We start from the raw sequence: 16,712 nt of genomic DNA, 5'->3' as shown, positions 1-16,712 counted from the left end.
ACGACTCTTGTGCAAGCGCACTTTCTTTGATTTTGGCTTATGTTCCCTCAGTCACGCTGCACTCTGCTGAGGCATACTGGAACACAATGTCCCGCCGCGAGTTACAATCGATTTCGTGGAAACAGCATCATTTTGCCTGTAACAGGCCATTGCAGTGTTGGACTCTGCCATGTTTTTCGTCGCCTGCCTGTGCATGCGGCGCAAACTGCACATAAATTTCCTTTTTCGTACATCATTGGTTAGAATTCTGTGTGTAACAGTTTCTGGTATTCTGATAGCTCTTCGAGAAGTCGTACAGTAACAAATCTACCTGATGCAATGATATCGGCGACTTTTTGCACATTTCCGTCCGTGCGACTTGTTTGTGGCTGTGATGCTCGTGATGGGTCCTTAATTTCCACCATACGGTCATGAAATGAAGTATACCAACAAATAGGCCGTGCGGTCTAACGCACGGGTGGGAAGGAGCGCCTGGTCCCCGGCACGAATCCGCCCGGCGGATTTGTGTCGAGGTCCGGTGAACCGGCCAGTCTGTGGATGGTTTTTAGGCGGTTTTCCATCTGCCTCGGCGAATACGGGCTGGTTCCCCTTATTCCGCCTCTTTTCGGCGATTGCTGTGCGAACAAGTTCTCCACGTACGCGTACACCACCATTACTCTACCACGCAAACATAGGGGTTACTCTCGTCTGGTGTGAGACCTTCCCTGGCGGGGTCCGCAGGGGGCCGAACCTCATAGTAACCCTGGGTTCGGCGTGGGGCGACGGAGGGGTGAAGTGGACTGCCGTAGTCGTCGTGGGGTTATGGACCATTGCGCCTGCGGCTGGGACGGAGCCTCTCAGTCGTTTCTAGGTTCCCGGTTAACATACAATACAATACAATACCAACAAATAACATTTGAATCCCTACCACAAACACTTCCCACCATATCAAACGTTTCACTGTCTGATTTTCCTAACACGAACTTGATGTTGTCTCAGTGATACACCGCCATTTTCCACCGAATGTCAGATACGTACTGTTACATTCGCGACCAGGATGCCTGCTGCAGCGATGCTATCGCTTTAACCTCCTACGTGGCTAGTAATGCTGCGCCTCGCCACGAGATGGCATTGCAGTTTGGAATTTCACAGAAATGGTCCTAAGAGAACTGGAAAACACTGTGTTGGAATAGGTCGAGTAGACCGCTCACCTGGTTCAAGTCTTTCGATTTGAAGCCACTTCGGCGACTTGCACGTCGATGGGGATGAAATGATGATGATTAGGACAACACAACACCCAGTCCCTGAGAGGAGAAAATCTCCGACCCAGCCGGGAATCGAACCCGGGCCCATAGGATTGACAGTCTGTCGCGCTGACCACTCAGCTACCGGGGGCGGACTAGGAATAGGTGACGTCAGTTCATACCGAAACTAGTTGAAATGGACGAGTATTTACCGACAGCAGAAATTCTTTCGGATTCTAAACCGTCATTGACAATGCGTCGCTCGCAGTCTCCGCCCCTTGGAGGTTAGAATCTTTATAGGCATTGTTGCATGACTGCGAGTGATACACTATTCATGGTATACAAATTAGACGTTCGGCGTCAGCTGCTTTGATAAGCTGTCTGTCAGAGTCTTGCTGGATCCGCGGTGAGGTGCTTGGCCTCGTGGATGAGATTCTGCGCAGTTTCTAACCGCCCCCGCGGCTGCAAACAGCGTTAGGCAGGCATTTCCCGCCGGGCCTGCGCAGCGGGCGCAAATTGCGTTGAGGCGTCGCATCGTACCGCGGGGTAGACCTCCGTCGCGTCCGCACTCCTTACGGAGTCTTTGTTCGTAGCACTCTTCTCTAGCCGAGCTCTTAGCCCTGGGCGGCTCCGGCAAACGAGATTTCTCCCTTCGCGAGTGAGGCGAAAGTGACTATTCTCTGGCGAAGTACTCGGCTTTCGAAGATGAACTGTCACCATGTTATCAAGGCCGACACCAGCGTTAGCTTTACGAGAGTTCTCCCCCCTACGTCACTTAAAAAACTAGTGCAGGACTTGTCAACATCTCGGGGGTGAAACATCGCGGGGGTGATGATTTGCGTAGGTATTTTGTGGCATCCCATGGGCCCCATGGCTACTATGGAAAGTCGCATTTCTGCAAACGATTCCCTAACCCTTTCGGATGATCAGTCATATGCTATGGTGCAAAGTTTGTTCCCCATTGGTGATCCCTTATTCCAAAACGACAGGGCCCTTGGTCACACAGCTCGCATCGTCCAGAACTGGTTTTGCAAGCAAGAGGATGAACTGTCACATTTATCCTGGCCACCACACTCACCGGATACCAATATTATTGAGACTTGTGGTCTACTTCGGAGAAAAGGATATGTGGTCGCTGCACACCTGTATCATCGTTACCGGAATGTGCCTCTGTTTTCCAGGAAAAACGGCATAAATTTCCCTTTAAAACAATGCAGGACCTGTATTAACCCGTTCCGAGCTAACTGGAACCTGTTTTGAATGGCAACGGATTTCATAAACTTTGTTGTTGTTGTCGTCTTCAGTGCAGAGACTGGTTTGATGTAGTTCTCCGTGCGACTCTATCCTGTGCAAGCTTCTTCATCTCCCAGTGCGTACATCCTTCTGAATCTGCTTAGTATATTCATCTCTTAGTCTCTATCTACGCCGGCCGCGGTGGTCTAGCGGTTCTAGGCGCTCAGTCCGGAACCGCGCGACTGCTACGGTCGCAGGTTCGAATCCTTCCTCGGGCATGGATGTGTGTGATGTCCTTAGGTTAGTTAGGTTTAAGTAGTTCTAAGTTCTAGGGGACTGATCACCACAGATGTTAAGTCCCATAGTGCTCAGAGCCATTTGAACCATTTTTTTCTCCCTCTACGATTTTTACCTTCCACGCTGCCCACCAATACTAAACTGGTGATCCCTTGATGCATCAGAGCATGTCCTACCAACCGATCCCTTCTTCTAGTCAAGTTGTGCCTCAGACTCCTCTTCTCCCCAATACTATTCAACACCTCCTCAATAGTTATGTAATCTACCCATCTAGTCTTCAGCATTCTTCTGTAGCACCACATTTCGAAAGCTTCTATTCTCTTCTTGACCAAACTGTTTGTCGTCCGTGTTTCACTTCCATACATGGCTACACTCCACACAAATACTTTTAGAAACGACTTCCTGATACTTAAATCTATACTCGATGTTAACGAATTTCTCTTTTTCAGAAACGCTTTCCTTGCCATTGCCAGTCCACATTTTATATCCTCTCGACTTCGACCATCATCAGTTATTTTGCTCCCCAAATAACAAAACTTCTTTACTGCTTTAAGCGTCTCATTTCCTAATCTAATTCCCTCAAAATCACCCGACTTAATTCCTAAACCTTATTAGGCATCATAATGTGTTGCGTTTCTGGAGATTCCATATTTTTGACCAATCCCTGTATTCAGTCTCATGTACACCCATGACTCGCATTCCAAGTATATGATAGAATGTTCGCCTTAAGTTGTAAACGGACGCCATCTGATCAAACGTATCCGGACGCTCCTGTGTAGGAATTGACCATTAAATGTCACTAGAGGGGGACACGCCATTATAAAAGGAGGTGGGGAGTACTGTGGTGTCAGGAGAAAATGGTTCAAATGGCTCTAAGCACTATGGGAATTAACATCTGAGGTCATCATTCCCCTAGACTTAGGACTACTTAAACCTAACTAACCTAAGAACATCACACAGATCCATGCCCTAGGCAGGATTCGAACCTGCGACCGTAGCAGCATCGCGGTTCCGGACTGAAGTGCCTAGAACCGCTCGGCCACAGCGGCCGGCTGTTGTCAGTAGAATATGTCTGCGGAAAGGAAGGAACTGATTGGTCAGGAGAGCTCACTGATTTCGAACGTGAACTAGTCACTGTATGTTATCTGAATAAGGACATTTGAAACCATCTACTGCTATCCAAGCCGTCGGTTGGCGATGTGGCCTTGAAGCGTAAACGCGAAGGAACACCCACAACTGAACTAGCATCAGACATACCTGATGTACTTGCCGACAGTGACCGCCGGTCATTTCGAAAGGTGGCTGTACAAAATCGCATGAGATCAGAAGAGGGAATCACTAGTGAAGTTCATACCAGTACATCGACTGTGCCTGCGAAGTTAAAAAGAAGGCGTACAACGGCAGAGCGGCACCTTATAAGTCACTCATTTCTTAGGTGGTGCAGAGAGCGATACCACTGAACAGTGGATGAGTGGACACGAGTGATTTGGAGTGATGAATCAGGCTATCCCCTGTGGCAATTCGATGGAAGGCTTTGGGTTTACTGAATGCTTGGAACGTTAATTGCCATCATATACAGTGCCAAAAGTGAATTGTGGTCCAATTATTGTGCTTTACACAAGGTTCAGTGAACGTATTTTACATACTGTGTACTGCGGTGATTGTATTAGCATGAGAATGCACGCATTCATAGGCAATGGATTATGGACAATAAAATTTCCTTACCAGCGCAGAATTTCGACCAGAAGCCAACATCTTTAAAACGAATTGGAACGTCGGCTTCGTTCCAGGCCCTAGTGTCCAACATCACTACCATCTCTGTTTTCGACTCCAGGGGAAGAATGCTCTGCTATCCCTCCGTAGATCTTCAGACACTTGATTCAAAGTGTCTTCAGAAGGGATCAAGCCAGAATACTTTCGATGAGGTAGTATGTTAAGTAGTTCACAATGAGTTCAGTCGCTCAAAAACTATGTATACACTATGTTTATGAAATACCCCGCCATTGGTTCATGGCACGTCTTTCTTCTAGTGAGAATTTGTTTCGTATGAAGCACTAAATACCGCAGTAAATTGGTTGTAGCGTCTAGCACAGTGGGCAGAAGAAAAGGATGTGATCATTGTCTGCTCTGGGCCAGAATCACCTAGAGGCGAGTCTGTCAGTTGTAGACGGTAGCCGGCCGCGGTGGCCGTGCGGTTCTAGGCGCTACAGTCCGGAACCGCGGGATTGCTACGGTCACATGTTCGGATCCTGCCTCGGGCATGGATGTGTGTGATGTCCTTAGGTTACTTAGGTTTAAGTAGTTCTAAGTTCTAGGGGGACTGATGACCTAAGATGTTAAGTCCCATAGCGCTCAGAGCCATTTGAACCATTTTTGTAGACGGTAGATATGGAGCCAGCAGCGTCAATAGTTACATTGGAACACGGTGATCACAAACATTCTTTGGTACCATGGTCGTACTGGGGTGCAACCCAGGCTAGCTGTATAATGTATTCCTCTATGTTGGTTCAAATGTGTGTGACATCTTATCGGACTAAACTGCTTAGGTCATCAGTCCCTAAGCTTACACACTGCTTAACCTAAACTATCCTAAGGACGAACACAAACACCCATGCCCGATGGAGGACTCGAACTTCCGCCGGGACCAACCGCACAGTCCATGATTATGTTGGTACAATAATCCCAGCTTAAATATGGTATATCAAATGATTGTTTTTATTACTGACCAGCTGTTCCGGGCTGTATGTTGCTGTAGCTCAGTCTGGTTAAATGAAAAAGGAAAAAAAGAGAAAGCACACGATTTCAATATGCGAGTTACATAAGTGTATGTATAATCTTCTCCATACTGTCCATTTATCTTCCCTCTCTCTTTCCCCATCTCCTCCTCCATCCCCCCTCTCCGTCCATCACCTTTTGCCCCTTTCTGTGTCCATTTTCCCCCTCTGCCTTCTCCATCTCGTCTTTCGCCCTGTCTCAAATCATTAGAGTGTAAAAATTTGAAGCAAATCCGTCAAGAACTTTACGAGATTTTTGGTGATAATGTTTACTCTTCATATCTTAGGCATATTTTATATATACACTATGTGATCAAAAGTATCCGGACACCTGGCTGAAAATTATTTACAAGTTCGTGGCGCCCTCCATCGGTAATACTGGAATTCAGTATGGTGTTGGCCCACCCTTAGCCTTGATGACAACTTCCACTCCGGCAGGCATACGTTCAACCAGGTGCTGGAAGATTTCTCGGGGAATGACAGCCCATTATTCTGGAGTGATGTACTGAGGAGAGGTATCGATGTCGGTTGGTAAAGCCTGACACGAAGTCGGCGTTCCAAAATATCCCAGAGGTGTTCTATAGGATTCAGGTCAGGACTCTGTGCAGGCCAGTCAATTACAGGGATGTTATTGTCGTGTAACCACTCCGCCAAAGGCCGTGCGTTATGAACAGGTGCTCGATCGTGTTGAAAGATGAATTTCTCATCCACTAATTGCTCTTCAACAGTGGGAAGCAAGAAGGTGCTTAAAACATCTGTGCTGTGATAGTACCACGCAAAACGTCAAGGGGAGCAAGCCCCTCCATGAAAACACGACCACACCATAACAACACGGCCTCCGAATTTTACTGTTGGTACTACACACACTGGCAGATGACAATCACCGGGCATTCGCAATACTCACACCCTGATATCGGATCGCCACATTGTGTACCATGATGCGTCACTCCACACAAATATATGGAAATATTTAATTGGAGAGTTCAAAGATCTTCTGAATGTGCGAAATCTTACATTTTTCGACAAATAATACAACATTGTTTTGATTTAATTTTTTTAGAGGTCTATACTTCTACTTGCATATTAAGATAAACATTCAAGCCGAGTGAGTGTGTATGCGTATTTTGTACTCAAAGGATAAATAATTTTAGCAAATAGTTAACTTTTGAGATTTCAACTCTGTCTTATTGCAATATCTTCTTCCGAAATGTGTCAAGTCTATCATCGCCTTTGTAGAAAAAAATGCAGTTTAGGTGCTACATCGCAAGAAAATTGTGAAAACATCTTCATTCCCTTCTTCCTTCCTTCCTAACATGATGTTTGCTCAGTCTGTTTCTCTTTAGGCTATATTGAGAGTGTGGCTGCGTATCTTCACAATGTGTGTCTTAATTAGATTTTGGTGATATTTAATAGCTGATTATAGGAAATATATCTTTTTACATGTTTATGGAGCTTTGTAACCATAGCTCTGATTCATAAATGTTGCAAACTTCATCGAAAGATGTTATTGTACTTAATCTCTACCATGGCTGAATCATCTGTATTAAAAGGAATATCGTAGATTTTAATTTTCAGCACAGTATCTTTTTCCCTCCTAAAATGGCACTTGCGATAATATAAATGCGGAAGTGTTTAATGTGAGAGTGTATTTCGACGTGGAGAGTAGGTCTGTTTAACAACATTTTTCCTGGAAATCTGATTGCCTGTTTGTTTGTGTGTGTACTACTTAGTTAATTTCTTTAGCTAGCATATTTTCTGCAGCTATAAGACAGGTCACATTAGATTTAGTACCTGGACCTCATGGGCCAAACTTCTAAGGTCAGCTACTAATTTGTCATTTTATTTGCAACTATTTGAGCATGGAAACAGCCTTGGAGTGTTTACTTTAGAGTTGAAACTCAAGGTTTAGGCACTAATTTGACAATTATGTGTGTACGTGGAAAATAACATTGAGATGCTTGACACAAACATGGCACAGTTTTGTGTTTCTGACATATTTTTGTATACGTCTGAGACTTTGAAAGAACTTAACTTTTCCTGTAGAGTACGTTTCATAATCGTTTTAATAATTCATAGTGGAATGATATATAGCTTCCAGTGAAAGTTGCTCATGCGACTGCTGAGTCAGTCCATTAATGATTTTTTGAAGCCCTAATGAACACATAGTTGTCAACATTTTCGTCATTTTATACAATTCACTTACTTTAAGTGTACGGCGTATTTTTTCGAAACATAATTCATATCGTTCACATACTTTAGAGTACAGCCGAGATAGGACTACATTGCAATAAAATAATGCATTCTGGTTGAATACATGTGTGTCCTCTGTTACACAAGCGGAACGTTGTTTTTGAATGAACACTTTACTTATCTACCAATGCATGTCCCGACATGTTGCAAAGTGCAGGCGTGAGTCGAAAGAAATTCGCAGGAAATTCGTTTCCAGGGCGGGAAGCATCCTCGCTCCAATTCGGTCGTGTGATTGCTTGCGCCCAGAGGGAGAGAACCACCGGTAACTGCCTGATTTGGCGAGAACTGGGTCCACTGGGCGCTAGTGAAAGCATCTGGAAGCTACCATGTCCAGCGACGGGAAGCGATAACTCTCTCTTCACTTCCAAGCTTTTTGAACTATCAGTCTTCTTCACTTCAACTAGATGTCGAATTGCAGCTGTTTGAGCGTACTGGTCAGGCATTCATATTAACTTGCACCCCTAGCTGCAACAAGACGGCCACTGTCACTAGAATACAAAAGAACTTGCTATCGGGTTCTACAGTCCAATTTCTTATGTCGCATTTTCAAGATTTCTGGAGAAGAACAAATTGATTTTTTTCGAAACTAGTGTGAAAAACTCCAGTGTGCCTTGGATATTTACAATTTGTTTGCTTAGTACGTTTATTCCCTACTTCAGACATAAACATGTGGCAACACCGACATAAAAGTAGTTACTGAAAAGTGGCTGATATCAGTGCTGTTAACATAAAATGTTTCGCCACAAATACGCTGACTGAAGGCATGCATGACAGACGACACAAACATACTGCACTTGTCACGCTCAACTGAGGCTAACTTCTTATTAACAATGGATCACGATGCCATTGTTAGATCATCAAACGCATTATACGTCATAATCAAAACACGACTATTGTTCTGTTGATGTTTTATGCGTCGTTCATTTAAGATGAAGGCGAATTCACTGTAAGCTTCAGTAGCTCACAAAAAATATATATGCATACAAATTCTACACATGTGATTACGTAGGCTTTCCCGGCGTAATAAGTCTTGAAAGTCTCTTCGGGTTTGCTGCCGGATCCTAAAATCAACTTGACTCGATATTTCTGCGATCCAACTGTTCGCCATCTTCAGGAAATGCTGCTTCTGCTGATGAGTCCCGCTGCGACCTTGATTGCGATATATCGTTGCCAGCAGTGTTTCACTAGGGCGGCGCCACCTCCCTGTTTTGGAAGGCAGAAACCGTGATGGGCGGCGCATGCACCGTGTACTGAACGGTGGCCTATATAGGACGTCGATTTGCAACCTGGCGTCAGTTCTCAGCGGGACTCATCAGCAGAAGCAGCATTTCCTGAAGATGGCGAACAGTTGGCTCGCCGAAATATCGAGTCAAGTTGATTTTAGGGTCCGGCAGCAAACCCGAAGAGACTTTCAAATTCTACACATAATAATTTGGTGTGGGAATGGCGGTGCTAGAAATGAAACAAGAAACAGTATATTAAAAAAAATATAAAATTGCAGTTATGTGAATATGGAATCAGGCTTTGCCTAGGGAAAGTGTTTGAAAAGTAATGAATGTTTTTATGTCGGTATTGTGATAAACTTATGTTAATGAAAATATCAACTCGTATAATAAAACATCTGTCTGAATTGATGTACTTTGATCTGCTAGTACGAGTGAGATAATTCAGTTAGCGTACTTTAGTAACATGTTTCTCGGAAGAGTCTAAAAATATGTGATTTAGTATTTTAATGCCACACGTAACTGGATTAACTCGTGGAAGCTCCACTTGCCCTCAAAAAATGAGAACCGAGGGTGGTTCTATCAATAAAGGTTAGCAGCGTTTGGATTAATTTCTCTAAAGAAAAATAAAAGCGAAACCTTGAATCATAAGAAGACGATTAATGGAGTAACCATCTGCTCGATATGAAAAGAAAGAGAAAATTTCTAAAAATCTGGTAATGGAATCGAAAGTACGTGCTACTTTACGCCTTGAAATTTGCGCAAATGTAGGTTAGGGAAGCAAGAAGACGTCATTCAGAAGCAGTCCATTACTTGGCGGTCGAGTGTGTGCAGTCGACACTTCGATAATAAGAGCAGTGTATTAATGAGAATTACGTCACGAACAGCACTCACAGTTCATGACCCAACAAGCGTAATTGTTAAAGGTGTATCACTAATCTTCCATATTCCTGCTTTGCGACTTTGTCGATGACGTGTAGCGCAGGTGTTGTAACATGGATGTCTCCTGTAAGGAATACGACGCTTGCAAGTAAGTCGAGCAGCCTCTTTCTTCGAGCGTCACCTCATTGCAATACAGAATCATTAAACTCAAACAGTTCTTGACCGTATTAGACCAAATCACGTTCGGGATTAGAAACAGAATAACAGTTATTGAAAACTAGTTTACAGTGTGTTCTGTACCATGACGAATGGGTCTGTCTCGAGCACATAAATTACCAACGAAGTTTCAAAAAATTTGTAAAATATACATTCCTTAATAAAAATTATACAATGTGCATGTCATACTAGAACCTAAAAATCTGTCCATTGATAGAGTTCGCCTTAAGGTTACCTTAGACCAGAATGGATATAGTGAGAGACAGATCTGGCTCGTGTAGTGCTTTCGACCAACCGTGAAGCGGGTGAATGATAAAAATAATATCGCGGTAACAAAGTCTTCAGCTTTCTTCCCTTACACAGACATAATTTATAACAGCATTAGTCGTATCCTCAGGAAACACCATGTGACGCGTAATTTTTGACGACCTAAGATTTAATGCCTTTTAGGGCTATGGAAGATGACACTGGTTTGCATAACGCTTCTGCCATGCACTTTCACTTATTGTGACGGTACTATTGAGATAGCTGTTGGGATTAAGCCACAAGGCGACCCCTTTAATAGCGAGCTACGTTGTTGCTTAGCTTACGCTTAGAATTCTGCATTCTCCATGGGGAAACAACGTAGTGAAAGAGTTATCGCTACTTTCTGACCAATGTTGGTTAACATCTCAGTATGGACGAAGCATGACGTTGGAATTTCGGTTGTCTTCTAGCCTTAGTTTTATTCTTCTGCGCACGCCCTGTCTTGTTTTACTGGTTAGCGCCGCCCGTCTCAGTGAAGGGTGAAACTGTGACTTGAAAATGGTGGGACGTCACTCCTCCAAAACCAGCGGTCATCGAGCAGGTTACCCGTTTGCGTTCCTCTAAGTTATTTAAAGAGGTTGTACACTGGGAGAAGCTGGAGTTTCACAGAGTTTTCAAGCTTGCAGAAACATGTGTGGCCACTTCAACTCGCAGTACTGACCTTGTAGCCGAGGTAGGCGAGAAGCAGGGCCTCGGTAAGGCTGATGATGGCCAGGATCACCTGCACGATCCACATGAGCAGCGATCGGTTCACCCAGAGGATGGCGTCCCAGTTGATGACCGGGTTCTCCTGGAACTCCTCGTCGGTCAGGTTGCTCGACCGCATGTACTCGGAGTTGTTGCCCGGTGGACAGCCGTAACTGGAAACAGAAAAGACCTCAACGTCAAGTCTCCTGTGTCAGCCGCAAAATTATTCTGCCTCCAGTACTACACCAGCAGAGATTTTCGTCGCCGTAAGATATCTTGAGATGGAGAATTTTAAGTACAATACATTACAGATAGCACATTAAATAAAGCCAGATCTTCGAAATCGCACGCTTGATGAATGACAATGAGACTAAAACAGTGGCTATACGATGCAATGAATGTATAGTGTCCTTCTGCATGTTGGTGGGAGGCCACTAGAGAAACACATCGTCTGCAGTCGGGATGTGGTTTATTGGGGGACAGGACACGGGCCATACTCTTTATACTACTTGATCAAAAGTACCTGGACACTCGTTAGTGAAAACTGATATGGGAAGTTTCCATCCTTCGCCTTTATGACGGCTTAATCTCTGCTAGGGACACTTTCGTTGAGGTGTCTTTTGTGTGTGGTGAAACGGCAGTCCATTATTCCTCAAGAGAGTAGGTAATGATGTTGGACGCCGGGATCTAGAGCGTAGTCGACTTTCTCACTCAGCCAGTCAAAGCTACAATCAATGAATTTTATATACTAGTAATGTTTTAAGTTGTTTAAGGAATAATGCGTTCACGTAGCAACGAACTATAGTTCTATTTCTACTAACAACTTACAAACGTAAGTGTATTTCTCAGGTAAAGCTAAAATTCATGTATTCCATGTATGAAGTGCTCAATCAGTATTTAATCTGTATAATCTGTGTAAACACACATTAGCACAAACCATTTCAGATGAGGATAGCTCGAGGATGTACCGAGACCTTCTCATCTGATTTGGTAGAAATATACCATTGTCAACCAACATGCTACTTAGACTACATTACACATCCAAATACAGCCTATTACTTCCTTCTACATACTGCAAATTATTTTCACCACACTCCTTGTATTACATTCTATTTTTAATTTTTCATTGACAATTGCATTATATAAATTATAGTTTCATCAACAATGTAGTGACAAATTATATGCAATCATTTTAACAACTGTTAAGCATTCAATTCGCTGTAACGTCAGAGAAATCTTTATATATAATGTTCTTTACATTATTTTTTAAAAAAATCGTTAACACCTGTATGACAATAAGATTGTAACAATACGAAGTCTTTGCTGTTACATTCAGAAGCATCCAACCCTCCTTACGTTTCAAGACGGTGGGTTACTCTGTAATGTTAATAAGTAAATAAATGAATCCCAAAGGTACTGCATTGGGTTCCGGTCGGGTCTTTGTACAGGCTAGTCCATTTCGGAAATGTTATTATCCATAAACCATTGCCTCGCAGATGCTGCATTATGACATAGCTATACAAAACAATCATTGTCTCTAAACTGTTCCTCTACTGCATGCGGTACACAATGCCGCAAAATACACTCCTCGAAATGGAAAACAGAAAACATTGACACCGGTGTGTCAGACCCACCATACTTGCTCCGGACACTGCGAGAGGGCTGTACAAGCAATGATCACACGCACGGCACAGCGGACACACGAGGAACCGCGGTGTTGGCCGTCGAAAGGCGCTAGCTGCGCACCATTTGTGCACCGCCGCCGTCAGTGTCAGCCAGTTTGCCGTGGCATACGGAGCTCCATCGCAGTCTTTAACACTGGTAGCATGCCGCGACAGCGTGGACGTGAACCGTATGTGCAGTTGACGGACTTTGAGCGAGGGCGTATAGTGGGCATGCGGGAGGCCGGGTGGACGTACCGCCGAATTGCTCAACACGTGGGGCGTGAGGTCTCCACAGTACATCGATGTTGTCGCCAGTGGTCGGCGAAGGTGCACGTGCCCGTCGACCTGGGACCGGACCGCAGCGACGCACGGATGCACGCCAAGACCGTAGGATCCTACGCAGTGCCGTAGGGGACCGCACCGCCACTTCCCAGCAAATTAGGGACACCGTTGATCCTGGGGTATCGGCGAGGACCATTCGCAACCGTCTCCATGAAGCTGGGCTACGGTCCCGCACACCGTTAGGCCGTCTTCCGCTCACGCCCCAACATCGTGCAGCCCGCCTCCAGTGGTGTCGCGACAGGCGTGAATGGAGGGACGAATGGTGACGTGTCGTCTTCAGCGATGAGAGTCGCTTCTGCCTTGGTGCCAATGATGGTCGTATGCGTGTTTGGCGCCGTGCAGGTGAGCGCCACAATCAGGACTGCATTCGACCGAGGCACACAGCGCCAACACCCGGCATCATGGTGTGGGGAGCGATCTCCTACACTGGCCGTACACCTCTGGTGGTCGTCGAGGGGACACTGAATAGTGCACGGTACATCCAAACCGTCATTGAACCCATCGTTCTACCATTCCTAGACCGGCAAGGGAACTTGCTGTTCCAGCAGGACAATGCACGTCCGCATGTATCCCGTGTCACCCAACGTGCTCTAGAAGGTGCAAGTCAACTACCCTGGCCAGCAAGATCTCCGGATCTGTCCCCCATTGAGCATGTTTGGGACTGGATGAAGCGTCGTCTCACGCGGTCTGCACGTCCAGCACGAACGCTGGTCCAACTGAGGCGCCAGGTGGAAATGGCATGGCAAGCCGTTCCACAGGACTACATCCAGCAGCTCTACGATCGTCTCCATGGGAGAATAGCAGCCTGCATTGCTGCGAAAGGTGGATATACACTGTACTAGTGCCGACATTGTGCATGCTCTGTTGGCTGTGTCTATGTGCCTGTGGTTCTGTCAGTGTGATCATGTGATGTATCTGACCCCAAGAATGTGTCAATAAAGTTTCCCCTTCCTGGGACAATGAATTCACGGTGTTCTTATTTCAGTTTCCAGGAGTGTATGTTCATATCCTTCCGCATTTAGCGTCTTCTTAAGCGCAGATAAGGTGACCATACCACTGCCACAAAAAACACCTCTATACTGTACCACCACCTCCTCGAACTTCACTATTGGCACTATTTACAGTATGATGGCAGGTGGCGTACTTCAGACATTCGCCCAAGCTAAATGCTTTCATCGGATTACCGCAGCGTATCGCGTGACTCATCACTTCAAATAACGCGTTACTAGTCATCCCTCTTAACACCACGTCAAGCGTCGTTCAGCAATGTCTACAGAACTATGTGGTTTATGAGGAGCTAGTCGACCATTTCATCTGTAGTATTAAAATATGTGGACACAATCACTGTGCTAGCACTTTGGAACTCACGCCTGATCCCTTCCCTGATTTCATGCGACTTTTTATAACCACTCTCTGCGCTGCTCGACGGTCCCTGTTCATCATTACATGAAGTCTGTGTGGCCTTGGTTTTCACAGTCGTATCCACTTCAGAGTCGTATCATCAAAAGTTGATTTTATCAGATTTAGAAGGGTTGAAATGTACGTGATGGGTTGTTTACTCAGGTAATATTCAATGACTAGAATGAGCTAGAAGTCACTGAGCTCTCCTGACTATCTCATTCTGCTGTTACTACTGTTTTTCCGCTTATCAAAATTCTCCCCGCCTTCTTTTGTATTGGCATGTCCGCTTCTCGTGGCATCTAGAGGCCAGTTACATGGGACTGTTCCATTTATTTTGGTCAGATAGTGCACACAGACCAGGAAACTGAGCATCGACAGTGTGACCGTTCTGCTTTAGGAAACCCCTTAGCGTATGGTTTTCTAATGCCATCTCCAAGTGGAAGCTGTGAGACATGAACTTTTGGTGCTAGAAGCGGCAGTTTATTAGGAACATTAACTACTAATAACATCACTTTACTGGACCTTGGAACAAATCTCATATCCAGGAATAAACTAAGCAAGCTGAGAGTAGATACAAACAACGGCAACAGACGTGAAGTTCTGAAAGATGTTAACAAAGGAGAGAGGGTGAGTTAGAAATAAAATGTAATAAAATGTTGAGATGTGAATAGATATCACTCGTGCAGGAGTTGAGGAATGTATTTGTTGTGTACATTGTTCTGCGTAGTCAGCGCGTACGCAACCTTCCCACTAGAGCTCGCCCCGCTAAGCACAACATAGCAGGCGCAGCGCTCATCCGTCTCCGCACTACGAGATGACGCTGTCTTAGAGACGGACCGAATTCTGCTTCCGCCGATCCGCGTATTAATATGTAACGCAGCCAATGAGATTACTGCTAACGTAGAATCTTTTCTACTCGTGGATCACACTCGCGCAGTGATACCTGAACTCTCGAGGTATTATAACGAGTGTACAGACCTCTGATTAGTCTGTCTGCATTAGTCTATAGTCAGGTTTCAGTCTGCGCCTAATAATATTATCATATTCCTGTACATAGCCATGAACATAAATGAATAGACACTTTGTCAAGTATCAGAGATATGTGACAATAAGATTAACGTACCAAGACCAAAGGAACTTCAGATTGCCAATTGTAAACAGCATACAGAATCAAGTTACGTAATGTCTATGTTTTTTATTATTTTAATAAATGTGTGTGAAAATTAATCAAGTTCTGTTTAAAGTTGGTCACTGTCAATCTGCTACTCTAAGCGTGCAAGTGGCATTTCTATCGTCTGACCTAACGGCAGAACATAAACACGCCACGATAAGACCACGAGACATATTGCTGACACTCGCCTACTTTGCTAGAGCGACAAGTCAAATAATCTGATGGTGTGTGTACTCAAGGTCTTACAGTACGCACACCACAGTATTAGCCGCAGTTACACACTGCCGCCTAATGTATAAAATGCTAGCTTGTGGAATGTTGGGTCAGCAGTGTGGCCGAAGAGATTCTAGCAACCAGAAAAAAAGAGAGAAATCTTCACACGTTAAACCAGGTTTGGGAGTACTCCAAGGGCGTGTTATATGCCTATGCCTATCAATGCATATCACTTTTCACACACACACACACACAATATATATATATATATATATATATATATATATATATATATATATATATATATATATATATAACGCCCAAGTGGCCAAGTCGTAAGTTCCTTCAGGCTTTTCGCGTATAATGCATTTATATAAAGAGAAATGTGTGTGAAAGACATATTATTGTACAATTACACGATTGGCGAGCAATCAGTGGAAGCAGTCACATTCATTAAATACGTGAGAGAAGGCATACAGATGAAACCAGTAACAGATAGCGGACGCTAGACTGAGATTTATCACGAAGAATCCTGAAGAAGTGTATTATATCAACGAGGAAGGTAGCTTACAAAACTCTACCTCGACCAATATTTAAATACAGCTTGCCACTGTGGGACCGAGCGAAGTGGCGCAGTGCTCAGCACTCTGGACTCGCATTCGGGAGGACGACGGTTCAATCCCGTCTCCGGCCACCTGATTTAGGTTTTCCGTGATTTCCCTAAATCGCTTCAGGCAAATGCCGGGATGGTTCCCTTGAAAGGGCACGGCCGATTTCCTTCCCCATCCTTGCCTCACCCGAGCTTGCGCTCCGTCTCTAATGACCTCGTT

At 44.7% G+C, this 16,712-nt stretch overlaps 1 protein-coding gene across 1 annotated transcript in view; it reads right to left on the bottom strand.

Annotated features, from left to right (window-relative positions):
- The window catches only part of LOC126340649 (potassium channel subfamily T member 2), a 1,715,804-nt gene that overhangs the window by 420,595 nt on the left and 1,278,497 nt on the right, over positions 1 to 16,712 (bottom strand). Inside the window, exon 6 of the mRNA XM_050001706.1 lies at positions 11,066 to 11,264. Within this exon, the coding sequence (XP_049857663.1) occupies positions 11,066 to 11,264 (199 nt within the window). The remainder of the gene's footprint in view (positions 1 to 11,065; positions 11,265 to 16,712) is intronic.

Source organism: Schistocerca gregaria, chromosome 1 (assembly GCF_023897955.1).
Source record: "Schistocerca gregaria isolate iqSchGreg1 chromosome 1, iqSchGreg1.2, whole genome shotgun sequence".
NCBI lineage: Eukaryota > Metazoa > Arthropoda > Insecta > Orthoptera > Acrididae > Schistocerca > Schistocerca gregaria.
This window is presented reverse-complemented; position numbering and strand designations above follow the sequence as displayed.